Below are 26,938 nucleotides of genomic sequence, written 5' to 3'. Positions count from 1 at the left end.
TTTTTTTTTTTTTTTTAAAACTCCGGCAACGTTGGCCTTTGGGAGGCCGCGTATTGTTACCTAGGGGTGGTTTCTTTTCCTGCAGTCACGATGTGTGATTGCAGATGGAAAACAAAGTATTTTATGCCTACGTTTCTAAGATAGAAGAAATGGACTTGTTGAAAAGAAGCCAGTTTGTAAAGGACACAGTAGGAGAATTTAAGGTACCACCACCAGAGAGAGGTTGAGAGTGCGTTTGACTTTTGGTTTTGCCAAACGCGAGGTTTTCCGTTTCCTTCCGGGGCAAGTTGAACCTGTCCAGCCCCCGTAGGCTGTGGGTCAAAAGTGCCGGTCAAAATGGAAGTGAATCCCCCTAAACAGGAGCACCTGCTGGCGCTAAAAGGTAAACTTTTGCGAACCTGATTCCCCCTTTTCTGTTTCCTTGCATTCCCTACTTATCGAAGCCTTTGCCATGTAGGCCTCATCCTTCTTAAACACTCAGTGCTCGCCCTCCTGCTCTGTCCTTTGCCGCCAAGCGGGAGGAAGCGATTTCTCCTGGATGCTTTTTAGGTTTATGGGCCCCTTTCTAGAATGAAATAGATACCTGGTAAATCATTCTTTCTGATCTGTGCTGCTTCAGTCACGAGATTTTAGCCGCAGAAGCTGACGTCCCGCTCCTACCGTGGAGATCTCTGTGAATTACAGCGGGCATCCAAAGTGCTTTTTCCTTCTGTCTCTTGTTTCTTCCTGTGGCACTGACGAAGTTAATCAGGCTTCAGCTTCCCCTGTAAAATTAGTATTGCATGACAGTAGTGCAGAGAATTTAGCAATACATAGTAATACAACATATAACTTAGATTTATTCAAAACAAACTGCAGTTTACTTCAAATCACTGTGTATGTGGGAAATATGTCCGAGATCTAATGTCAACTCTCATTTTTTGTACACAGCCATTTTGAGTAAGTTTGGTGATTTAATTAGATCATTATTTAGGAAAAAACAGCAGCACTTTTTTTTTAGGACAATTTTTTTAATGCCTATTTTCTGGAAACCTTTTATTTGAAATCTTTTCAGCTTTATTTTATTTGTTTTTTACTACAACAAATGCGCTTTTTGTTTCTTGGATGCCTTAATATATGGTTAACAATGACTTCTTGAATGAGCTGAGGAAATGCTCAATAAACATTCGGGTTCAATTGAATTGCGCTTTACTTATGGCATCCATTTTGAGGAACGCCTTATCCTTCCCATTATGATGTAGTCATCAGACTTTCTAGAAGCTCATCAGTCTCATATAATGATGCCTGTGTTAGCGAGATTGTCTCTTACTGTGGAACTTTGTAATGTTTAGTGATACAGTGATGGGACCTGTAAGCTTAACCTGAGCAAATGATCTAGACTAAAATGGAGATTAAAATGGATTGTTACTCGTGGAGAAGAGGGAAAAGAAGAAAAGCAACTAATTGTCATGTTCTTTATCTCACAATCTCACTTCAAGTATGTGGAGTAAATATTAATTCTCAGAGTTTAAGTAACTTTTCCAAGATCACATAGCTAGTGATTGAGGCAGTGTTTCAACGCAAGGCCTGCCTCTCTCCAAGAGTCCGTGTTGCCTCCTAAAGAATGAAGCAGCATTCTCAGAGATAATTCCTCTACCAGCTACTCCGATGGGAATTTGGAACAGTTCTATTAGCTGCTACGTGTGATTTATACAAATTAGAAGCTATTAAAAACAGTTAAATTCCAGCCGCGCGTGGTGGCTCACCCCTGTAATCCCAGCACTTTGGGAGGCCAAGGCGGGTGATCACGAGGTCAAGAGATCAAGACCATCCTGGCTAACATAGTGAAACCCCGTCTCTATAAAAATACAAAAAGTTAGCCAGGCGTGGTGGCGGGCGCCTGTAGTCCCAGTTACTCAGGAGGCTGAGGCAGGAGAATGGCGTGAACCCGGGAGGCGGAGCTTGCAGTGATCCGAGATCACGCCACTGCACGCCATCCTAGGCAACAGAGCGAGACTCCGTCTCAAAAAACAAACAAACAGAAAGTTAAATTCCAGTGATACAGAGACTGCCACTGGGAATTTTTAGTTTTCTGTTATTCTTTTTTTTTCCAAAACCAAGGATACCTAAGAAAGAATATTTAAGCAGCCTAAGCCAGGCGTGGTGGCTCACGCCTGTAATAGCACTTTGGGAGGCCGAGGCTGGCAGATCACTTGAGATCAGGAGTTGACACCAGCCTGGCCAACATGGCGAAAACCCGTCTATACCAAAAATACAAAAATTAGCCAGATGTGGTTGTGTAATCCCAGCTACTCGGGAGACTGAGGCAGGAGAACCGCTTGAACCTGGGAGGCAGAGGCTGCAGTGAGCTGAGATTGCGCCACTGCACTCTAGCCTGGGTGACAGAGTGAGACCCTGTCTCAAAAAAAAAAAAAAAAAAAAAGAACAATAAGCAGCCTAAACGGACAAGTGCTTCAAAATTGACTGATAGTTTCAACTTTATTAAACCTCTTTGGTACCATCTTATAGTTAACCCATTGTTCTAGTTAATCAACAATTTTCACACATTTCAATGTGCTGATGCTGAATGCCAAATGTATTAAGTGGTCATTTAAGTTCACTTTATCTTTTAATATGTAAAATGTTAAAGATAATATCTTGTTATTCTTGGTTGGGTGAGGTGGCTGATCACTTGAGATCAGGAGTTCGAGACCAGCCTAGCCAACATTATGAAACCCCGTCTCTACTGAAAATACAAAAATTAGCCAGGGGTGATGGTGTGCACCAGTGGTCCCAGCTACTCAGGAGGCTGAGGCACAAGAATCACTTGACCCTGGGAGGCGAAGGTTGCTGTAAGCCGAGATTGTGCCACTGCACTCTAACCTGGGCAACAAAGACTCTGTCTCAAAAAAAAAAAAAAAGTCGTCCCTTGAGTATAACACTGATTGACTTTAGACAACAAGAGAATTTCTCAGTGCCATATTTTACAATGTGAAAGTATAAGGAACAGGGAAGAAAAACATTAGTGCATCATTAGTTCTTGAAAGAATATATGATAACATTTAGATCCATATTTAAAATTATGGATGTTAAATATCACAATTATTTATGAATTTGAGAGTTGTCAGATCTGTTAGTGGGCCGTATCAGTAGGTAAAAATAATCATGAAATTATTTCTTCTAACTCTTCAGAATCAGACAGTGATTCTATTGTGACATGATGACAAGAATCCATACTCATGGTTATCCTAGCAGTGGGAGAACCCTCATCAAGTAATTCTCTAATGATTTTTGGGGAGAAGGGATTCAACTTATTTTTTTCTGCTGTTATTAGGATGTGAAAAAGCCTGTTTTTTGGCTCTTACAGCTTTGGGCCTGATTAGCAAGCCTAACTTGCAGATATTGGAAGGCTCCATTCTTGAGCCTATGCACCATATGCTGGAATTTATTATCAGTGACTTAATTTGGGGCAACTTGAGGACTTCTGTGCTCTAAGAGAAAAAAATAGGAGTCTAGACTTCTTGTTCTCTTCCAAACTGGAATTCAAAAGCCATGGTATTAGGGTCTCCATACTGTTTAATCGCCTGGATTATGAGGAGAAGACAGTGTCACAAAACTGGTTCTTAGCCTGGTTAAACCATATTAGCAAAGTTAAACCATATTAATGGTTTTAGTTTTTACTACAGAGAATCACGTGGAATCATCAAATATTCTATCTATATATTTGTTTGGTGGAATCCATATAATTTTTTTTTTTTTTTTGAGACGGAGTCTTGCCCTGTCACCCAGGCTGGAGTGCAATGGGAGTATGATGGCGCGATCTCAGTTCACTGCAAACCTCAACCTCCCGGGTTCAAGCGATTCTCCTCCCTCAGCCTCCTGAGTAGCTGGGATTACAGGCACACGCCAGCACAGCCGGCTATTTTTTGTATCTTTAGTAGAGACGGAGTTTCACCATGTTGGCCAGGCTGGTCTCGAGCTCCTGACCTCGTGATCTGCCCGCCTTGGCCCCCATAAAGTTCTGGGATTACAGGCATGAGCCACCGCACCTGGCAAATCTACATAATTTTAAGTATAAAATGATTAATTTTCTTCCAGACAGATTAGAATTTTTTTTTTTTTTTTAATGAGATGAAGTCGTGCTCTGTCGCCCAGGCTGAGTGGCATGATCTTGGCTCACTGCAACCTCTGGCTCCCAGGTTCAAGCTATTCTCCTGCCTCAGCTTCCCTAGTAGCTGGGACTACAGGCATGTGCCACCACACCCAGCTAATTTTTTTTTGTATTTTGAGTAGAGATGGGTTTTCACCATGTTGGATTAGAATTTACAGTGATTTCATTGTCCTCAATTTAGTTGCCTCAAATTTTTAAATATTACATTTTTTGTTAATTCATATGAAAACAATATTTTAAGAATCATTCATTTACTCTTTGTTTCTGCTAAAGTTTTAAGACTATTATTACTTAATATATTAATATCGATACTTCCAAGTCCTTTATATCTATTGAGTTAAACATGTTGACTACTAGCATTTTTAGGCAGGAAGTGATTTTATAGGGCATCTAGTTCAGATCCCTTATTTTGGTAAGAGAAAGAATTTTCAGGTTTGTAGATTACATTCACATTTACCAATAGCACTTTGGTAAAATACCACATTGGGATTGGTTTTTGGTTTTTGTTTTTCCTTTTCTCCCTGCCTGTTGGTAGGCAGGGTATCCCTACCATATCTTATTCTTTGCAATACTTCTACTTTAGGTCCTGTTTCCCTCTGATTTGGCAAGAGAGACAATCTTGCAATAATAAATTAACATTCTAGCTCTGAGGAGTTCAACTAAGAAATTTTCTCATCACTAAGAGTAACTGGATTACTGCAGAATGACTACAGAAGTAATATTACATTATCGACCATATGAGAGTGATCCCACACAACTGCCAAAAATTGCAGAAAAAGCAATTCAAGACTTTCCTACTCGTCCACTATCAAGATTTATACCTTGGTTTCCACATGATGGGTCCAAGCTTCCACTCAGACCTAAAAGATCACCACCTGTGATTTCTGAAGAGGCAGCTGAAGATGTGAAACAGTACTTAACCATTTCAGAACATGATGCTAAGTCACACAGTTATGATTGCACAGTAGATCTATTGGAGTTTCAACCTAGCTTGAAAAAGCAGCATTTAACCTGGTCACACACACTGAAGGAACAGACTAATTCTGGAAATCTGGGTAAACAATCAGAAAAGGGAAAACAGCACAAGAGGAGATCTTGGAGTATTTCCCTTCCCAGCAATAATTGTACTAAAAACGTTTCTCCTTTGTCTAAAAAATTGCAAGATAGTTTAAAGGCACTAAATTTACACTCACTTTATAGAGCAAGATGGACAATAGAACACACTATTTGTAACAGCCAAACTCTGGAAGACATTTGGACAAAACTCAATCAAATTATTAGGCACAATGAACTTCCATCTTGTAATGCTACAATTCAGAGGCATTTAGGCCAAATATGGGTGTTCTGTGATATTATGTATTGTGAATATGTGGGAAGTCTTCTTAAAGGAAGATTAGCTCTTACTGGAAAAATTAATTTATTTGTGCATAAATATGGTGTTATTTTTAGTATGTAATGAATTCCACTGATTGTCAAAAAGAATATTCTGAATGAAATGAATATGGATTGAAATAGATAAAATAATTTTTACAGGTTTTAAAATTTTTAATGACTTTTTAGAATTCCTAGGCTTGTCAATTAAGTCAAGAAATTGCTGAGTTCTACTTATTGGCAGCCTTCTTTTAAGTGTGATAAATTATTGTTTACACTGAATTTGAAGGTAAAAATGTTCTGTTCCTTTTGTTACAAACTGTGATGGAATTAGTCATGAATTAAGTTGTATAGTTTGGATTTTGGTTAATCTCTAAAATCTAATTTTACTGTGTTTTTTTCCTTACCTCAAGTGTAATTTTTTAAAAAATAAAACTCGAAACAATTCTCTTTGGAGTGCTATTTATGTGGCATGAATGTAGTTCAAAGTGGGAGACTAGTCTAGATTTATAATGATGTTTCCAAAGATATGTAATAACAATTGATAGGCTGTTTTCAAACAACGATACAAAATGTATACTTTGCCTAAAACGATAATGTATCCTGTTTTGAAGGAAAGTATCAAATGTTGAATGATTGTTTATTTCTTCTAATACAGATAATTCAGTATTAATGATAGTTAGTGCTAATTATTACTTGGCTGATGATTGGAGTCATTGTAGGTTCCCCATAAGCATAATCTTGTAATTGGTTTTACACATCACCTCATAAAAATGCTCAAAGGGATTAAAACAGTAAAAGTTTTGTAGAAGCATGTATGTTTGTTTAACATATTTAAATGCCTACTTTGCACTAGGTGCTAGGATATACTAGGGAAGGAGACAGACATGGACCTTGCCCTCACACAGCTTACATGTCATTACTACTATTAAACACACCAGCTCCCTGAGAAAAATAAGACTGCACTTAACTAGGAATATAGACATGTTTACCTTGAAGCTCAGTGCCTGTCATGGTAGGAGCTTGATAATGCATGGTAAACATTCCCTTCAGAGGGATTCTTCATAGCCTGAGATGGCTGAGGTTGCTTAAAATGGAAGCCCACTAACTTTTTTCTTTCTAACTTTTATTTTAGGTTCAAGGGGTACATGTGCAGATTTGTGATATGGGTAAATTGTGTGCCACAGGGGTTTGGTGTACAAATAGTTTTGTCACCCATGTAATCAGGATAATACCCAATAGGTAGTTTTTTAGTCCTCACCCCATGCCACCTTCTACCCTCAAATAGGCCTCAGTGTCTATTGTTCTGTTTTTTGTGTCCATGTATACTCATTGTTTATCTCTCACTTATGAGAATATGTGGTATTTGATTTTCTGTTCCTGCATAAATTGGCTTAGGATAATGGCCTCCAGTTGCATCTACGTTGCTGCAAAGGCCATAATCTGAAAATATGAAGAAAAAAGTTGCTTTTAATACCAAGTTGGGATCACTTTATTTTTAATGGAGGATCATTTTTTACCCACCATCTCATCCCCTGCTAAACCACAGGAATCATGAAAAACTAAGCTTTATAGGACTTTTCTTTATAATAGAAATTGGAACCTATAATAAGCAAATATGTTAGCTACACGTTTGGGTGAACTCCAGGACACTAAAAAAAAAAAAAAAAAAAAAAAAAGGAATGTTTCAGGATTCCCTTGAGACTGTATTTTCTCTTTATTCAGATTTGTTTTCTAATGAAATGAAAAAAATAATAGGGAAGAAATAGAAAACACCAACTGGTACTAAAAGTGAACTTACCAGCCTGGGCAACATGGTGAAACTCCGTCTCTACAAAAAATACAAAAATTAACCGGGCATGGTGGCATGCGACAGTAGTCGCAGCCTCTTGGTGGGCGGGGGTAGGGGGTGGGTCTGAGGCAGGAGGATCACTTGAGCTCAGGAGGTCAAGGCTGCAGTCAGCCATGATCATGCCACTGTAGTCCCACCTGGGTAACAAAATGAGACCCTGTCTACTGATTTTAGCTGTTTAAATTGGGAGAAACTGCCTCCTGTGTATCACTTTCAGGGCACCTTTTTCTCTGTTTTCAGGGCACCTTTTTCTCTGTTTTCGTAGTTAAAAATAAGAGTGAAGGTTGGAAATGCCTCCCCATATTCATCTGTAGCTGATTAATACTCTTTGGAATACATTCCTACTTTGAATTCCCATGCGGTATTTCTGGTAAGGCATGACATTCCAGGTTTATGGCTCCAGGCTTATAATTAATAATTATTATAGAGAATTATTTTTGAACAGAGTGAAATCACCAGGGTTCAAATCTAGATTCTACCACTTATCTACTAATATAATCCTTTGTATGCAAATTACCCTCTGCAGGCATTGTCAATACCCTATCTGTATATTGGGGTTAATGTAATACCAACTTAGAGAGTACTCATGAGAATTAAATGTGTTCAGCTTGTAAAATATTTAGCATAATGCCTGGCGCTAGTAAATGCTCAGTAAATGCTAGCTATACAGACTAACTTCAGAAATTTTAAGGGTAGCATTTGTTGACTATTTCAAAAGCCAGCTGCTTAATATAGCAGGTTGTTAATTGCCTTCAGTTTCTGAAACTTACACTTTCAAAATAATGTCAGTTATTTAGGGACTTTCATGAAGTGCTAATTATTTTATTCAGGGAAGATCTGAATAGCAGAACCTACACCAAATATGGATGCTACAAAACTGAACGTAGTACATAAGAGCCTAGACCTCATGGAGTTTGGAAAGGAGTGCTATAAACAAATAAATATACTGCATGATAAATACAAGGTACCATGAGTGAAACAGAATGACCTGTTACTTTTTTTCTGAAAAAGATGACATTTAAGCTGAAACCAGAATGAGAAAGCCACTAAATTTGATATGAATGCTATAGTTGGTTAATTAGTAGTTGGGTGGTACATTTTTACATATGCTAGAACATTACTTATATTCTGAATTGACCATGTAGGTCTATAGTCTTTATAGTATTTTGGCTTTGATTTGAAGGAATTTTTTTTTTTTTTGAGGCGGGGTCTTGCTTGTTGCCCAGGCTGGAGTGCAGTGGGCGATCTCAGCTCACTGCAAGCTCCGCCTCCCGGGTTCACGCCATTCTCCTGCCTCAGCCTCTGCGAGTAGCTGGGACTACAGGCGCCCACCACCATGCCAGGCTAATTTTTTTTATTTTTAGTAGAGACGGAGTTTCACCGTGGTCTCGATCTCCTGACCTCGTGATCCGCCCGTCTTGGCCTCCCAAAGTGCTGGGATTACAGGCATGAGCCACTGCGCCCAGCCAGATTTGAAGGAATACTTTTAATAATGAACTAGCCCTCTGTGATTCATTTTCTGAAAAATTTTACAAGTTTTTATGATTTTTTAATTTTATGTTTTTGTTTTTATTTTGATGTGGTCAAACGACAGTCTTTAGAAGTAACTGAAAAAGATTTTTAAAAAAATTACAGAGTGTTTACTCATTAGACTATAATAAATATTTAATTTCTTTTTTTTTTTTTACTTTTCTGTGGCTTAATTTTTGTCTATTTATATTTAAAGTGAATTTTTTAGTTAAATTTTATTTTTCCAGATAGCTAACCATGTCTTTGCACCTTATAATGAATAATCCTTTTGCTAATTGATTTTTTTAACTTCTAATCCTTTAATTGATTTTTTTTTTGTCAAGAGGTTGTTTTTTAAAATATCTCTCCCAGCTTTTTTTTTTTTTTTTTTTTTTTTTGAGACGGAGTCTTGCTCTGTCGCCCAGGCTGGAGTACAGTGCCGCAATCTCGGCTCACTGCAACCTCCGCCTCCCGGGTTCATGCCATTCTCCTGCCTCAGCCTGCCGAGTAACTGGGACTACAGGCGCCCGCCACCACGCCCAGCTAATTTTTTGTATTTTTAGTAGAGACGGGGTTTCACCGTGTTAGCCAGGATAGTCTCAATCTCTTGACCTCGTGATCCGCCCGCCTTGGCCTCCCAAAGTGCTGGGATTACAGGCGTGAGCCACCATGCCTGGCCACTCCCAGCAATTTCTTTATATAAGTATATCCTATCTTTTTTTTGAAAAACTAATATATCGGTATGGTCTTATATTAATAAGTCAATTAGTTGATTATGGACTTAAATATGTTATAATATGTAGTAAATTCAGTTCTTCCTCTTTTTTTCTCCGTTAATTTCCTTAGCTTATTTTCATTTATTTGTTTCTCTAAATAAACTTTAGACACATTCGGTCATGTTCCAAAAATAATATCTTACTTTTGATTGGAATTATATAAACGTATATGTTTTCTGACATTTTTGTAATTTCTACACAGAATTAATATTACTTGAAGAAACACTTGGCCGGGCATGGTGGCTCATGCCTGTAATCCCAGCACTTTGGGAGGCCAAGGTAGGCAGATCACTCGAGGTCAGGAGTTAGGGACCAGCCTGGCCAACATGGTGAAACCCCGTCTCTACTAAAAATACAAAATAAATAAATAAATAAATAACCAGGCATGGTGGTGCATTCCTGTAATCCCAACTACTCAGGAGGCTGAGGCAGGAGAATCTCTTGAACCTGGGAGATAGAGGTTGCAGTGAGCCGAGATCGCACCACTACACTCCAGCCTGGGTGACAGAGTAAGCCTGTCTCAAAAAAAAAAAAAAAACGCTTACTGAGTTTCCAAAGTTAATATTTTGTTGATATTGTTTACGGTGAAATCACTTAGAATTTTTTTAAAGCCTTATGCTCCTAATACTCTTTAAGCTTTAAAAATTATATTTTCCAGTTTTTCTATAATGAATGTATATTGTATTTACATTTAATTTTTATAATTCATAGGTTGTAAATAAATGGTGCTTATATAAAATTCTTTTTGTAACATTACAATTCTTAATAAATCACTGATGTGTGATAACCTTAGGAAGTATGTAGTATTATATTTAGGAAGTATTTAGGTTATATTTTATGTTAGTATAAAATGGATGAATGTCATACACTAGACTTGAGAATATTAACCCTAAGCAGTATTAATGTTTTGTTTTCTTTTACTTTTTTACTTCACAGTGATGCGGCTGACTAAACCTACTTTATTCACCAATATCCCAGTAACATGTGAAGAGAAAGACTTACCTGGTATGGCACATGCTTTCCTCTATTTGCACCTAGGGAAAGGTTGAAACCTGAATTGCCTGCATTACCTTGGACTAAGCCTAGCCCTGTAAATTTTATGCTAACCATTTGCTAGATTCTTTGTTGCCTATTTTTGTATCATGTGAAAGGTGGCCATCTGAGTAACAGGCCTTACTTATACTCTACAAGTCCAAATTATGTTGATATCCTATGGCAGTATGAGACAGTTTAAGATACATTCATATTCATAATACTATTAAAATTGCCTTCATCCTCAAATGTTGCATCAATGTATGTATTAGCATTCCCTTTTTTTTTTTTTAGAATTATTGGGGCTTTCTCTAGTATATTTTCTATCTCATGACGTACATTTTTCTTTGTTTCTAAAGTTTCCATTCCCTGTGAGATCAGAATTTTTTTGACATGCTTTGTTGTATTAAAATCTAGAAGTTAGGCTTTTTAAATATCATCTTAGTCAAGAGGTTGTTTTTTAAAATATCTCTCCCAGCTATTTCTTTATATAAGTAAAAGTTATTTAAAGGGTAGATGTTAGAATTTTATGTTTTTCTCTTCATTCAGGAGATCTCTTTAACCAGCTGATGAGAGATGATCCTTCAACTGTTAATGGTGCAGAAGTTCTAATGTTGGGAGAAATGCTGACTTTACCACAAAATTTTGGGTAAGAATGACATATTCACATAAGAAACCTTGTAAAGCCATTACAAATTATGTTTTCAAAACAGAACCATGGGATGGGGAAATGCTCATGATACATTTACCTTTTTTTTTTTTTTTTCTGAGATGGAGTCTCGCTCTATTGCCCAGGCTGGAGTACAGTGGTGCCATTTCAGCTTAGTGCAACCTCCACCTCCTGGGTTCAAGCAATTCTCGTGCCTCAGCCTTCCGAGTAGCTGGGATTACAGGCGTGCGCACCGCTCTGGCTAATTTTTGTGTTTTTATTGCAGACCGTGTTTCGCTATGTTAGCCAGGCTGACCTTGAACTCCTGGCATCAGGTGATCCACCCGCCTCAGCCTCCCAAAGTGCTTGGATTGCAGGCATGAGCCACCACACCTAGGACATGATACATTTGAGGGGCAAAAATATTATTAAAAAATCATACTATGTGATTATGGCTTTCTGTTATTAAAAAAAAGATATATACCAAAATAAAATGTTAATAGTGGTTCCTAGCATAATAGAATTTTAACTTTCTTCTTTAGATCTTACTATATTTTGTAATGGCCACATAGTCTTTTAACTACTAATGTAAACGTCTTTTTCAGAAGCCAGTCTTTGTTTTTTTGCATCATAGTCCTCTCCCAAAATGAGTTATCAGACTTGTCAGCTAATTAGGAACTCTAAATTTATTTCTTCTGTTATCCTTAGCTGTATTATGATTCTAGATTAATAATAAGGTAGAAGCCCCTGGTTCCACTCTGTTTGCAACAGACAGAATTTGAGACAAAAAGAAATTTTACAGATTGTTTTTATAGTTTTACAGAATGTGGTCATTGACTAGTGTCTTGAAAAACTGGGAAATATATTCATGTAAAAAGTATAAAACTATCTAAAATAAAACCACTGGTGATTTTTATTCAAGTAACCTAGGAAATAAAATAAATTGGTAAAAATACCCCAATATCAGTAACTTAGATCTCTTCTAGATTCAGGGAATAAGTTATTTCAAGAATGGAAACTTGGCTTTCTCTAACCTATTCAGATACAAATCCTAAGACTTTAGCATAGATCTAATTTCAATGAGTCTTATCTCTAGTGAGGTTGGCATTTTGTACAGTAGTCAAAGGCCAAGATATATCATGTTTTATAGATTACGTCTGTATTTTGAATTGCACTAGGTAATGAATGAGTGGCCTAGTGTGAACAAAGGAATGTTGAAGCAGTATTTCACCAGATTTCTATCCTTTAGTAAATGTTTCTCCATTTGAAGTTCTTAGTGATTCTCAAACAGATTATTTAATGTAAAACCTGATGGGCACGGTGGCTCACGCCTGTAATCCCAGCACTTTGAGAGACTGAGGCAGGCGGATCATGAGATCAGGAGATTGAGACCATCATGGCTAACATGGTGAAACCCCGTCTCTACTAAAAATACAAAAAATTAGCTAGGCGTGGTGGTGGGCGCCTGTAGTCTCAGCTACTCGGGAGGCTGAGGCAGGAGAATGGGGTGAACATGGGAGGCGGAGTTTGCAGTGAGCCTAGATCGTGCCACTGCACTCCAGCCCGGGTGACAGAGCGAGACTCTGTCTCAAAAAAAAAAAAAAAGAAAAAAAACCTGAATGGATTTCTGCCTAAATACTTATTTTATTTTACAGGAATATATTTTTGGGAGAGACCTTTTCCAGTTATATCAGCGTTCATAATGATAGCAATCAAGTTGTAAAAGACATATTAGTAAAAGTAAGTAACATTCTTACTTGGGATGTATTTCAGTCTTTAACAAAGGTGTTTTTTTAGGCCGGGCTCATGGTGGCTCATGCCTGTAATCCCAGCACTTTAGGAGGCTGAAGTAGGTGGATCACCTGAGGTCAGGAGTTCAAGACCAGCCTGGCCAACATGGTGAAACCCCATCTCTACTAAAAATACAAAAATTAGCCAGGTGTGGTGGTGCACACCTGTAGTCCCAGCTACTCGGGAGGCTAAGGCAGGAGAGGCTAAGGCTTGAACCCGGGAGGTGAAGGTTGCAGTGAGCCAAGATCATGCCACTGCACTCCAGCCTGGGTGACAGAGTTAGACTCCATCTCAAAAAAAGAAAAAAAAAAGAAAAAAAGGTTTTTTTATATCTATTATGTTTTTGGCACTTCATTAAATGCACGTTTGATACAATAATATTTAATTGTCATTAACAAGCACTAATGAATGCCTAAAGTTATAAAGTATTATGCTAGGCATGAAAACATTTTTCCTATTCCACAAGATTTGTGATTGCTTGGGTGAGAAAATGTACTAGTCAAAGCTAAATAGCAGTTTAGTATTTGTTAATGTATGTCATTAACATGGAAGATGAAAGATCACTGGAGATTATGTCAATCAGGAAGGTTTCTTGGGGGAGAGGGAATGCGAAGAGGATCTTGAAAGAATGGGAGGATACAGATAACAAGGCAAGGGAGACATGGTAATCAGAGGCAGAGACATAGTGGTACACATGTGTTCTTTTAACAGTGAACAAATTTCACTTGGTAAGAGTCGGTAAGGTGGTACAGAGGAATAGTAGCTGTATTAGTCCATTTTCATGCTGCTGATAAAGTCATACCCAAGACTGGGCAATTTACCAAAGAAAGAGGTTTAATGGACTTATAGTTCCACGTAGCTGGGGACAATCATGGCGGAAGGCAAGGAGGAGCAAGTCATGTCTCACGTGGATGGCAGCAGGCAAAGAGAGAGAGCTTGTGCGGGGAAACTCCCATTTTTAAAACCATCGGATCTCAGCCAGGCGTAGTGGCTCATGCCTGTAATCCTAGCACTTTGGGAGGCCAAGGCGGGTGGATCACTTGAGGTCAGGAGTTCGAGACCATCCTGCCCAACGTGGTGAAATACAATCTCTACTAAAAATACAGAAATTAGCCAGGAGTGGTGGCGTGTGCTTGTAATCCCAGCTACCTGGGAAGCTGAGGCAGGAGAATCACTTGAACCTGGGAGGCTGAGGTTGCAGTGAGCCAAGACTGCCACTGCACTCCAGGCTGCCTGGGTGACAGAGTAATACTCCATCCCCCAAAAAATAAAAATAAAACCATCAGATCTCATGAGACTTATTCACCGTCATGAGAACAGCACAGGAAAGACCCACCCCCATGATTCAATTATCTCCCACCAGGCCCCTCCCACAACACATGGGAATTACGGGAGCTACAAGATGAGATTTGGGTGGGGACACAGAGTCAAACCATATCAGTAGCCATACAGTAGAGCATCTTGAAAGCCAGGCTAAGGTTTTATTTAACCTTTTTTGAAAAATTATTTTTTAAAATGGACAAAAAAATTAATTAAGAAAAAAAAAAAAAACAGGCCTGGCACGTGGCTCATACCCAGAATCCCAACACTTTGGGAGGCTGTGACAGAAGGATTACTTGAGGCCAGGAGTTCAAGACCAGCCTGGGAAATGTAACGAGACTCCCATCTCTACAAACAATTTAAAAAGTAGTTGAGCATGCTGGCACACACCTGTAGTCCCAGCTACTCATGAAGCTGAAACTGGAGGATTGTTTAAGCCCAGGAGTTTGAGGCTGCATTGAGTTTTGCCTGGGCACTCCAGCATGGGCTACAGAACAAGACCTGTCTCTGAAAAAAATTAAATAAAAAACAGCAGGCAGTTGGCTTTTGAGCACTCTTTGTGTTAGAAAGACTCATATGAGCACATTGTATGGGATGCTTTGTAGAAAATGGAACAGTTAGAAGACCTTTGAAGTAGTGTAGAAATTAAAAGATAGAATATGCTAACTCCGCTAATGACCTGAAATGTCTTCAAAAGAAAAAGAGCAAAAAGAAGGTAAGAATTCACAGTATGTGGGGGAGAAGTTTTTGTAAAACCTGTCTTAGAGTGATGAGTTCAGGTAATTGGAGTATTCCAAAAAGGACCTCTAATTAGAATGAGTTTGAAAATGATCATAGAGTTTTAAAGTTAACAAGGACGTTAGAGAGCAAATAGACCCAACTTCCAGAAACTGGATGCAAATTTGTGCATACACGTACATATGTTTGTTACATATGGATGGGGTCTCTGCCTTTCATTAAATTAGGGGTTGACAAACTACAGCCCAAAGACCAAATTTGGTCCATTGTCTGTTTTTATAAGGCTTTTGAACTAAGAATGGTTTTCACATTTTCAAATTATTGAAAAGAATATTTTGTGACTTGTGAAAATTACATGAAATTCAAATTTCAGGCCAGGTGTGGTGGCTCCTGCCTATAATCCCAGTGCTTTGGGAGCCAAGGCAGGAAGATTGCTTCAGGCTACGAGTTTGAGACCAGCCTACACAACATAGCACGGCACCTCCTCTACAAACAAACAAAAAAGAAATTCAAATGTCAGTGTCCATAAATAAAGTTTTATTGACACACAGCCATACTCATTTGTTTATGTATTATCTGTGGCTGATTTCCAGCTACCACAGCAGAGTTGTATATAGTTGAAACGGAGATTGTATGGCCTCTAAAATCTAAAATATTTGCTAATGACTTCAGAGAAAAAGCTTGCCAACCTCTACATTCGATTGTGAAAAGATCTGATTTTCAAAAGTTTGAGAACATATACTTTTGTCTTTCTATGTTGTAAATGTTGAATTTCTTGGAATTCAGTAAATACTGGCAATTCAGTAAATTCAGTAAATATTGAATTTATTTTTATAAGAGATTAATAAAATAGCAAAGGCATATACTTTAAGATGTCAGTACTATAAAGATCAAAGAATACAGTAGTATGCATGTTCTAAAACATGATTTTATATTTCATGCCTTTATTCACTTTTATAATAATAATTATAAGCAGTGTAGTACTCACTAGGGGTCTTAGGCTCAACTAGACATTCAGACTCATGATATATAATAATTCTATTTTTCTTTTTCTTTCTTTTTTTTTTGAGAGAGGATCTAGCTCTGTCACCCAGGCTGGAGTGCAGTAGCATGATCATAGCTCACTGTAACCTCAAACTCATGGGCTCAAGGGATCCTACTGCCTTAGCCTCCTGAGTAGCTGGGACTGCAGGGGTGTGACACTATCCCTGTCTAATTTTTTAATATTTTTTAGAGACAAGGTCTTGCTATGTTGCTCAAGCAGGTCTTGAACTCCTGAACTCAAGCAAGCCTCCCGCATCAGCCTCCCAAAGTGCTGGAATTACACATGTGAGCCACCATATCTGGCCAGATAAGCCAATTGTGACATCAGAATCACTTAAGAGGATATAGGTCATGAAGCACAGCTTGATATTGACCTGTATTTGTGTGTTGTCTTTTGATCAGGTTTTAGGTGTCAGTATTATGGTTGCTTAATAAAAGATTTCGGATGTTTTTCCAGTATTTTCAGTGCTTTGGAACAATATGTGCATCAGGCTAGACTCAGTGGCTCATGGCTGTAATCCAGCACTTTGGGAGACCAAGGCAGGAGGAGCCCTTGAATCCAGGAGGGTCCCCAGGACTCGCCTGGGGAATATAATGATCGATGTCCCTACAAAAAAAATTTAAAAATTCTCTGGCCATGGTGGCGCATACTTGTAGTCCTAGCTACTTGGGAGGCTGAGGCAGGAGGATCACTTGAACTCATGAATTCGAGGCTGCAGTGAGCTATAATTGTGCCACTGAATCCTAGCCTGGATGACTGGGCAATACCCTGTCTGAGAAAAAAAAAAAAAAAAAAAAAAAAAACAAATACAGAGAACTGTGGATCATTTAGATTACCTGTTCTTTGAACGATTTATAGAATTCCCTGCAAAATCATATGAGCTGGTTCTTTTCTTTTTTAAAATGGGGAAGCTCCCTGATAACATTTTTTCTTTTTTCTTTTTTTCCTATGAATATAGTATGTTTAAGCAGTTTATCTCTAAGGGTGTCAATTTTGTTAAGCTGTTTTTTTCTAGGAAATAATCCATTTCATTTCATGTAGATTTTCACATTTATCTGCATAGAGGTCTGTAAAGTAGGCTCTTAAAATTTTCTTCTGTTGGGCGGATGCAGTGGCTCACGCCTGTAATCCCAGCACTTTGGGAGGCCGAGGCAGGTGGATCACCTGAGGTCAGAAGTTCGAGACCACCCTGGCCAACATGGTGAAACCTCATCTCTACTAAAAATACAAAAATTAGCTGGGCGTGCTGGCGAGTGCCTGTAATCCCAGCTACTCAGGAGGCTGAGGCAGGAGAATCGCTTGAACTTAGGAGGCGGAGGTTGCAGTGAGCCGAGATTGCGCCACTGCACTCCAGCCTGGGCAACAGTGTGAGACTCCATCTTAAAAAAAAAAAAAAAATTTCTTGTATTGCAACATTTTCCCCTGGTCATTTCTTAGGTTTGGTTTTTTTCTTGATTAAGTTAGCTAGCTCTTGGTTTGTGTATTTTAACTTCAAAAAAAATCCAAGACTTAAAAAATTACTTATATCCCATATGTTTCTATTCTCTTTAAGTTGTGCTTCTATTTCTTTTATTATGCTTCTGTTTATTTACTTTATTCTTTTTCTACCATTTTTTAGCTAGGAATTTTATTCTTTTATTTTGATTCTTTGATTTATATTGATAAAAGTTAATTTTCCTCTGATTCACTGCTTGTTATATCCTGAAGATTCAAATGCATAGCATTTTTATTCTCATTATTTTTGATTTTAAGAGGTGAGGTTTCACTCTGTTGCCCAGGTTGGTGTGATCATAGCTCACTGTAGCCTCCACCTCCAAGGTTCAAGCAATCCTCCCATCTTAGCCTCGCGAGTTGTTGTAACTGCAGTTGCATACCACCACACCTGGCTAATTATTTTTTATTTTTTGGAGACAGCATCTCGCTCTGTTGCCCAATGTAGTGAGACCAAATTAAAAAATAAATTAAAAATTAAAAATTGATGGTGGAAGAAAGAGCTGATGCCTACTGTACAACAGTAAAGAGGTAGTAGCATTGTTGAACATCCCAAACACCGTATCTTACATTAAGACAATATAATAAATGTGAAAATACTTTGCAGAATTGCCCAAATTAAAAACTTTTTTTATATTTTTATCATTACTTTTTAAAGAATTCTGTAATTTCAGTCGTATTTCACCTTCTACCCAAGAGTTGTTTAATGGAAAAGCTTTTTAGGGGGAAAGGCTTATTTTTTTTCTATTTTAATTGTTGTTAATAATTTATAATTTTATTACATTCCAATCAGCGTTGTTCTTGTAATATTTCAGCTTATGGAACTTACTGATGATGTCTTATGACCCAATATTGATTTTTTATGAATTTTCCATGTGTACTTGAGAAGAATGTATATGTTTTATTATTGGCTGTAAAGCTAGAGAGATATATATATATTCATAAGAGCTATTTTATCGATTGTGTTGTTTAGGGCTAGATTCTGTATATTTATTGTTAACTTCATCCGTCTTATACTAAGAGTGGCATGTTTGTCTCATATTACTAGTGTATTTCTATATATATATTCTAAAATCTCATATATTTTGCTTTATAAAGACTGCTGTTTCGGCTGGGTAGGGTGGCTCATGCCTGTAATCCCAGCACTTTGGGAGGCCGAGGCGGGCGGATCACAAGGTCAGGAGATCAAGACCATCCTGGCTAACACGGTGAAACCCTGTGTCTACTAAAAATACAAAAATTAGCCGGGTGTGATGGCGGGCGCCTCTAGTCCCAGCTACTCGGGAGGCTGAGGCAGGAGAATGGCGTGAACCCGGGAGGCAGAGCTTGCAGTGAGCCGAGATCGTGCCACTGCACTCCAGCCTGGGCGACAGAGTGAGACTCCGTCTCAGAAAAAAAAAAAAAAAAAAGAAAGAAAGAAAGAAAAAGACTATGCTGTTTCATGCATATTTATAATTATTGTTAGTCATTGTGAATTGCGGCTTTTAATATTAAAAATATTCAAGTAGATTGCTCAGGAAGTTCTTGTGGATACAATATTCTCTGAGCCCTTGTTCAAAGGTGTTTTTCAATACTTCAAGTTTAGTTTGGCTAGATTTAAAATCTTCTGTTTACATTTTTATTTCCTTATGTTTTTTGAAAATGCTACTCCTTTATTGCTCAGCTCTGTATGTTGTTTTTGAGAGGATTGAGGCCAGTCTAATTCTCTTGCCTTGTAAGTTATTTCATAATTTTTCCTGGAGGTCCTGGTGATTTTTTTTCTTTATGTTTCAAAATTGGTCTTTGGGTGTGATTTCCCTGATTCCAAGTAGACCCTTTCAATATGGGTCTGCAACCTCCACCTCCTGGTTTCAAGTGATTCTCCTGCCTCAGCCTCCCGAGTAGCTGGGATTACAGGAAACTGCCACAATGCCTGGCCAATTATACCAAACTCTTAGTGTCCTCTGAAGACATCTTGAGCTTTCACACTTGTGGTATTTTGCTAGCTCTGTTCAACTTACTTAGAATAAGTTCCCCCAACCCCTTTCCTCTCTGCCTTTTCAAATCCTACTTATCAAAAAACTGCAGTTATGATTAAAATGACACAGAGGACACATAGGAAAACATATTCAACAGAAAGCCAATGGGTTCAATTATTTCTTTTTTTCTCTAATTTCAAAAATGTTTAAGAATTTATATCTGGGCGCAGTGGCTAACACCTGTAATTCCAGCACTTTGGGAGCCCGAGGCAGCAGATCACTTGAGGCCAGAAGTTTGAGACCAGCCTGGCCAACATGGTGTAACCCCGTTTCTGCTAAAAATACAAAATTTAGCCAGGCTTAGTGCCGCTTGCCTGTAATCCCAGCTACTGGGGAGGCTGAGGCAGGACAATCACTTGAACCTGGGAGGTAGAGGTTGCAGTGAGCCAAGATGGTGCCGCTGCACTCCAACCTGGGTGACAGAGCGAGACTCCGTCTCCAAAAAAAAAAAAAATGTTTAAGAACTTTTAGGGCTGGGCGCGGTGGCTCATAACTGTAATCTCAGCACTTTGGGAGGCCAAGGCGGGCAGATCACCTGAGGCCAGGAGTTCAAGACCAGCCTGGCCAACATGGTGAAACCCCATCTCTACTAAAAATACAAAAAATTAGCTGGACGTGGTGACGGGCGCCTGTAATCCCAGCTACTCCGGAGGCTGAGGCAGGAGAATCGCCTGAACCTGGTAGGCAGAGGTTGCAGTCAGCCAAGATCATGCCATTGCACTCCAGCCTGGGCAACAAGAGTGAAACTCTGTCTCAAAAAAAAAAAAAAAAAAAAAAGAATTTTGAATCTCAGCTTTATTACTTATGAATTGTATAACCTTGGGAAAGTTGTTACTTTTCTGTGCCTTGGTTTCATTGTCTGTGGTCTGTGAAATGGGGATAATACTAATACCTACTTCAGGATATGGGGATTAAATGAATAATATGCTTAGAACAGGGCCTTGCACATAATAGGTACCAAATAAATGTGAGCTACTATTGTTTTATAACTGAATATAACAAAAGACACAGCACTAATAAATATCCCATTTCAAAGTGTCTAACATAAGATTGTTGGGTTAGAATTAACTGCAAAACTGTTTTTTAGCAGGGTGCGGTGGCTAACGCCTGTAATCCCAGCACTTTGGGAGGCCGAGGCGGGCGGATCACGAGGTCAGGAGATCGAGACCATCCTGGCTAACACGGTGAAACCCCGTCTCTACTAAAAATACAAAAAATTAGCCGGGCGTGGTGGCGCATGCCTGTAATCCCAGCTACTCGGGAGGCTGAGGCAGGAGAATGGCGTGAACCTGGGAGATGGAGCTTGCAGTGAGCCAAGATGGTGCCACTGCACTCCAGCCTGGGCGACAGAGCAAGACTCTGTCTCAAAACAAACGAACAAACAAACAAACAAAAAACTGTTTTATAAAAGAAACAAAAACTTAAAAGAATCCTAACTCTCATGTAAAAACCTCCACTAATTCCCATGACCTAATGTGATCTTTGCTTTCCCTCAATTTTTTTTTTGCCTTGGAAGTTTTATCATAAATTCATCCATTCATTATTCAACAAATATTGATTAATTGCCTACTATGTGCCAGGCACCATGCTATAGTGGTGAGCAAGAGAAGACGAGGTTCCTGCCTCCATAGACTTTTCTGGTAGGGGAGACAGAAAGAAACAGGTAAACAAAATCATACATAAGGTAATTATAGATTGTGACAAATGTTACAAAGGAAGCAAAAGTTGAATGTGGTAGAAAGTAATTGAGATAAGGGGGAGGGTAGTTTTAAGACAGAGTGATAAATGTTCAAAAGGAGAAAAAAGAAATATAATGGAGCATCATCGGGTGGAGGGAAAGTGCTACTTTAGACGAGGTAGTGCTTTCTTAGTTGGTGGCTTTAATGTCATTTTCTAGTTCTCTTATAAACGAATTGATCTCTGACATCTAATTTTGTTTTGGACGATTACTTATCTTTTAGTGTTATATACTAGCACATACATACATATCTATTTGTTTCAGTGAAGTCCATCTGAATATATATTTAAAAACCATGTGTTCATACTGATGCCTCAAATTCCAGTCCAACACCATTGTAGCTTCCCCCCTTTCCTTATTTGTACCTTTTTTTTTCTCTGAAGGTAAGAAACCTGTCTCTTGTTATCCACAATGTATTATTTTGTTTTGTCCTAGTATACACATAAAATGGTGAAAAAACACATGTGTCGTAGCTAGAGTATATTTGTGTACCATTCTTTTTGTCTTTAGCCATAGATTACAGTTAAGATTTTGTTTTCCAAACTTACTTAGGTTAGTTCCACTTTTACCCTTCCCTCTGCTATAGCCCGATTGTATTCTTCATTTGTAATACAGTTAGGTTCATTTGTTACTGTTTGTATTCCATTTTGAATTCTCCCTAATTCCTGCTTGATCTTATTTATTTATTTTTTTTGGGTGGGGGGGGTGTGCCATTGCCATGGTTCTAAGCATCAGAGCTATACAGAAAGGTTTACACATAAAAGTGTTTCTCCCCCTTTCATCCTTCTTTCCTAATTCTTATTCCCCTATTCTTTCCACTCATAGCCATGCACACCCTGTAGGTAACCAGTCTCATTTGGACTTTTTTTTTTTTTTTTAACTTTCTTTCAAGGCTGATCTTCAGACAAGTTCTCAGCGTTTAAATCTTTCAGCCTCCAATGCTGCAGTGGCTGAACTTAAACCGGATTGTTGTATTGATGATGTCATACATCATGAAGTCAAAGAAATTGGAACACACATGTAAGGATTAATTTTATTAGTTCTCAAAGGTTTTTACTTATATATGCCTTTGTTTGAAATTTTTGCTTTCTTTTCATTCACCATGAAGCATAGGAACCTACTTCAAAAGGAATTTTATGTTCTATGTTGGCATGTTTACCAGAGATAAAGTTTAAACCAAATGTTTGTTTTGTAGGGAGAAAATCCAGTTTATCATCATTTATCTCTAGTTTTATTTTTTTACATCTACAATCTCTAAAAAATGAAAAGCTGTACAAAATGTTTAAAACCCAGGTAGCACTCTAAAAGTAAATTTATTGTGTTTTGAAATGCTAGTAACTGATGTTCATAGTGTTTATTTTTAAATTCAGTTTTTCAGTTTTGTATTTAACCAGGTATATGCACTCTGTCCTGAGAACTCAGAAATGTAGGACCAAAATAAGGCACACTGTGAAAAAAAATCAAATTCTGTATTCCTGCCTTGTGTATGTATCTGAATGTGAACGCTCTATTTTTCTTTCAGTCTGAGAGGCAATATGAAAATTTTAGCCATCTGAAGTAATTTTAGACTTCATCTCCTTTAGAAATCCTGCATCCAGTCAGTTCACAAAATCCTATTAATTCTCCTGAATATCTTTCATTTATCTCTTCTTCATCTCTACTTTACCACTTTTGCTTCTCTTTGTGCCCATTGAAGTATATAATATTAGCTGTTATCTAATCACTTAATTTTGGTGACAAGCTCTATTTTAGGGACTTTTTCATGTATATTCTTTGGGCTTTGGAGTCAGACTTCCCAGAATTCAAATTTCAGCTTCATCATTTGTTATGTGATCTTGTATAAGTCACTTAATTCTTCAGTGATTGCCCATTGTCCTTAGGAAATTCTGACTTTGCAAATGTTTTACAAAGCTCTCTGCAACCTAATTCTTACAAACCACAGTAGTTCTTACCATCACCACCCATCCCTCCCTCTCCACCCTGCAGTCATTATTTGACTTCTTTTATCTCCAGACTCCATGGATTGAAATGCATTCTTCCCTTACAAAGGAATACCTATGGCATTTTATTTAGTTTACTTCTACTTCTCTTTCAAATCTCAGATTCAGCACTACTTCCTCAAGAAGTTTTCCTAACCTGCTAGACTAGATTAAATCCCACTTTTTGTATCTTCTATAACACCCACCATTTATCATTTTAAAAAATGTTTTGTATTTACTTATTGAGTGCCTGCCTTTCCCATTAAAGTAGGAGATGCATGAAGTCTGCTGTAGTCCAAGGATCTAGCAGAGAACAGAAGTCAGTATTTATTGAAATGGTAATAAATGTGTAAAATCTCCATTTTACAGAAAATGAGACTTGTACAATTAAGCAGCTAGTTTAGAAGACATAGAACTCAAATCCAAACCTAGTTTTAGATCCTCTACCTTGCTATACTATTCTTACTGTGAGCACTTAGAAGGCATGTATTGTGCTTTGATCAGTCCTCTTCCTAGCCCCTGCCTTACTTAGTCAGTACTAGGCAGCACAAGTATAACGGAGAAATTATATTACCTGCTAATGTTACCACCCCATATAACCAACCACTATTAAAATATTAATATATTTCTTTCCAGTCTTTTTGCATATATATATAAAATAAATGTGTATAAATAATATTTTACAAAATTTTGGCCATATTGCTCATAGTTTTATTTTTTTAAATACAGTGTGAACATTTTCACCCACAATAGACAGTATTTTTTGGAAACACAGTTTTTGGGCCGGGTGTGGTGGCTCATGCCTGTAATCCCTAATAATTTGGGAGGCTAAGGTGGGCAGATCGCTTGAGCTCAGGAGCTCAAGACCAGCCTGGGACACATGATGAAATCCCATCTTTACAAAAAATACAAAAATTAGCCAGACATGATACAGCATGCCTGTAGTCTCAGCTAGTCGGGAGACTGAGGCGGGAGGATTGCTTGAGCCCAGGAGGTCAAGGCTTCAGTGATCCATGATCACGCCACTGCTCTTCAGCCTGGGTGACACAGTGGGACCCTGCCTCAAAAAAAGAAACTTTTTTTTTTACATGACTCCATCTAACACAATTGTACAGTGTTTTTTGTTTACTGTAATGTTGGATGTTTATTTTCGGTTTTTCACTGTTAAAAGTAACACAGAGATGAACACCTTAATGTTTCCTTATGTGGAATATTTGAAGTGGTTTTACTATGAGAACACATTAAGCATTTTTAAGGCTCTTTCACTAAAAGATTGTTAAATTTCTTCCAACCACTAGCAGGGTAGAAAGACAGTTTCTCTAAACCCTCACCAACTCTGACATCACTTATAAAGAATTTTTTTCAAATCTTGATAAACGGAAAAATATTACCTCATTATTTTAATGTGTTTCTCTGACTACTTGTGAGGCTGAACATTTTCACATTTTTGTTAGCCAGTTATGGTACTGTGATTTAACTGTGTATTCCTTTTCTCATGTTTTGAGTGATCTATTGGTGTTTTGCTTATTAACTTATGGGAACCCTTTGTCATATTAAGTATTAAAGTGTAACCACTTTCTCGTATTGTTACAAGTATTTTATCCTAGTTTGTTTCTGCTTTGTAATTGTTTTAGTGTTTTGATTCAACTTAAAATTTTTTACATAACAGTATTTCTCGTTGCATTTATGTTAAGAAATCTATCTGTATTTTTTTTTTTTTTTTTTGAGATGGAGTCTTGCTCTGTCGCCCAGACTGGAGTGCAGTGGCGCAATCTCAGCTCACTGCAAGCTCTGCCTCCCGGGTTCACGCCATTCTCCTGCCTCAGACTCCCGAGTAGCTGGGACTACAGGTGCCCGCCACCATGCCCAGCTAATTTTTTGTATTTTTTTAGTAGAGACAGGGTTTCATCGTGTTAGCCAGGATGGTCTCGATCTCCTGACCTCGTGATCTGCCCACCTCGGCCTCCCAAGGTGCTGGGATTACAGGCATGAGCCACCACACCTGGCCTTTTTTTTTTTTTTTTTTTTGAGATGGAGTTTTGCTCTTGTTGCTCAGGCTGGAGTGCAATGGCGCAATCTCAGCTCACCACAACCTCCACCTCCTGGGTTCAAGCGATTCTCCTGCCTCAGCCTCCTGAGTAGCTGGGATTACAGGCGCCCGCCACCACACCCAGCTAATTTTTGTGATTTTAGTAGAGACAGGGTTTCACCATGTTTGCCAGGCTGCTCTCGAACTCCTCACCTCAAGTGATCCGCCCGCCTTGACCTCCCAAAGTGCTAGGATTACAGGCATGAACAACCGTGCCCAGCTGGAATTTTTTTAATCCATATTTTTTTCTAGTTTATATGAACTTGTTTTATATACTCAAATATTTGATTATTCTGAGAATTATTTTGGAATATATTTCACCTTTCAGGTGAAGTCAGGAAGTTTCTGATTTTGTGCTCCAAAAATGTTATATCTCATTTCACTAATCAGAGCTTTCTTGTTCATGTAATTATGTCCATATCTATTCTGACTTTTTCCCCTGCTCTAATCTCACACATCCACACCATAGAAATAAGTGTTTTCCAAATTTCTTAGTAGAATTGAGGTGTGTTTGATTTACTATTAAAATTAAAAATGACTCAGAATCGTTAAGACATCTTTCTGTTTCAGCTTGGTATGTGCTGTGAGTTATACAACTCAGGCTGGAGAAAAAATGTATTTCAGAAAATTCTTCAAATTTCAGGTATTGAATATGACAATGGTAAATAGTTTTTATATGCCTTTTTCTTCCTGGTAGTATACAGTTATTCCCGTTTAGCTGCAGGGAAAACAAGCTCCAAATAAAGCAAATAGCTCAATATTTTTGAATTTGTCATATGACTAGCAGTCTAAACTCAGACTAAATTAAGGTGAATAAAAGCAGAAGAATTATCATTGCCAACATGTTTTTGTAATGAAACTTGAAGGTGTTTATTCAAAATAAAAGAAAAAAATAGCTGAGTCTGGCACAGTGGCTCACACCTATAATCCCAGTGCTTTGGGAAGCAAAGTGGGGAGGATCACTTGAGGCCAGTTCAAGATAGCCCAGACAACATGACCTAGGACTACAGGTAGCACAAGCCTATAATCCTAGCTAGTTGGGAGGCTGAGGCGGAAGGATCGCTTGACCCCAGGCTTCAAGGCTTCAGTGAGCTGTGATCACGCCACTGCACTCCAGCTTGGTCAACAGAACAAGACTCTGTCTCCAAAAAGTAAATAACTTGTTTTTATGGCCTGAGAAAACACACAATGTAGACAAGGGATAAAATGAGTGTAAAGTCCAGATAAAATGAGAGTAAATAATATCAAATTTCTAAAGAAATTTAAAGGAGAGACAATTGACTTAGAGTAGACTGAGCTTCCTTCAAAGACTCCAGCAATCACTGGAACTTTAAGTTGAGTTTTGTATTAATATACAGTTTTCAGCTTCCATCAAAAATAGTTTCAAAAC

At 38.2% G+C, this 26,938-nt stretch overlaps 3 protein-coding genes across 12 annotated transcripts in view; 2 read left to right on the top strand and 1 right to left on the bottom strand.

Moving 5' to 3' along the window:
* The window catches only part of TRIM23 (tripartite motif containing 23), a 40,189-nt gene extending 35,064 nt beyond the window's left edge, over positions 1-5,125 (bottom strand). The window contains exons 1-2 of one of the 2 annotated variants that reach the window (XM_063811176.1): positions 4,972-5,125; positions 584-764 (exon numbers count right to left, since the gene is read on the bottom strand). The gene's annotated coding sequence lies outside the window, so the exon portion shown is untranslated. The remainder of the gene's footprint in view (positions 1-583; positions 765-4,971) is intronic. The other variant, XM_063811177.1, reaches the window with a different exon arrangement.
* The window catches only part of TRAPPC13 (trafficking protein particle complex subunit 13), a 41,142-nt gene continuing 14,444 nt past the window's right edge, over positions 241-26,938 (top strand). For 4 of the 9 annotated variants that reach the window (XM_009449088.3, XM_001163636.7, XM_009449087.3 and 1 more), the window contains exons 1-6: positions 241-382; positions 10,595-10,663; positions 11,240-11,339; positions 12,995-13,079; positions 22,373-22,500; positions 26,119-26,191. In XM_009449088.3, the coding sequence (XP_009447363.1) occupies positions 337-382; positions 10,595-10,663; positions 11,240-11,339; positions 12,995-13,079; positions 22,373-22,500; positions 26,119-26,191 (501 nt within the window). In that variant the 5' untranslated portion in view covers positions 241-336. Of the gene's footprint in view, positions 383-7,613; positions 7,744-10,594; positions 10,664-11,239; positions 11,340-12,994; positions 13,080-22,372; positions 22,501-26,118; positions 26,192-26,938 lie in introns of all 9 variants that reach the window. The other 5 variants (XM_063811182.1, XM_063811181.1, XM_063811180.1 and 2 more) reach the window with 4 other exon arrangements.
* On the top strand, positions 298-5,969 carry SHLD3 (shieldin complex subunit 3). Its single transcript, XM_054684340.1, has 2 exons — positions 298-382; positions 4,734-5,969. Exon 2 carries the CDS (start codon positions 4,854-4,856, stop codon positions 5,604-5,606), a length of 753 nt encoding a protein of 250 aa, XP_054540315.1. The 5' UTR covers positions 298-382; positions 4,734-4,853; the 3' UTR covers positions 5,607-5,969.

The sequence above is a fragment of the Pan troglodytes genome, chromosome 4, assembly GCF_028858775.2.
Source record: "Pan troglodytes isolate AG18354 chromosome 4, NHGRI_mPanTro3-v2.0_pri, whole genome shotgun sequence".
Classification (NCBI taxonomy): Eukaryota; Metazoa; Chordata; class Mammalia; order Primates; family Hominidae; genus Pan; species Pan troglodytes.
The sequence above is the reverse complement of the archived record's forward strand: the minus strand, read 5'-3'. Positions and strand labels throughout refer to the sequence as shown.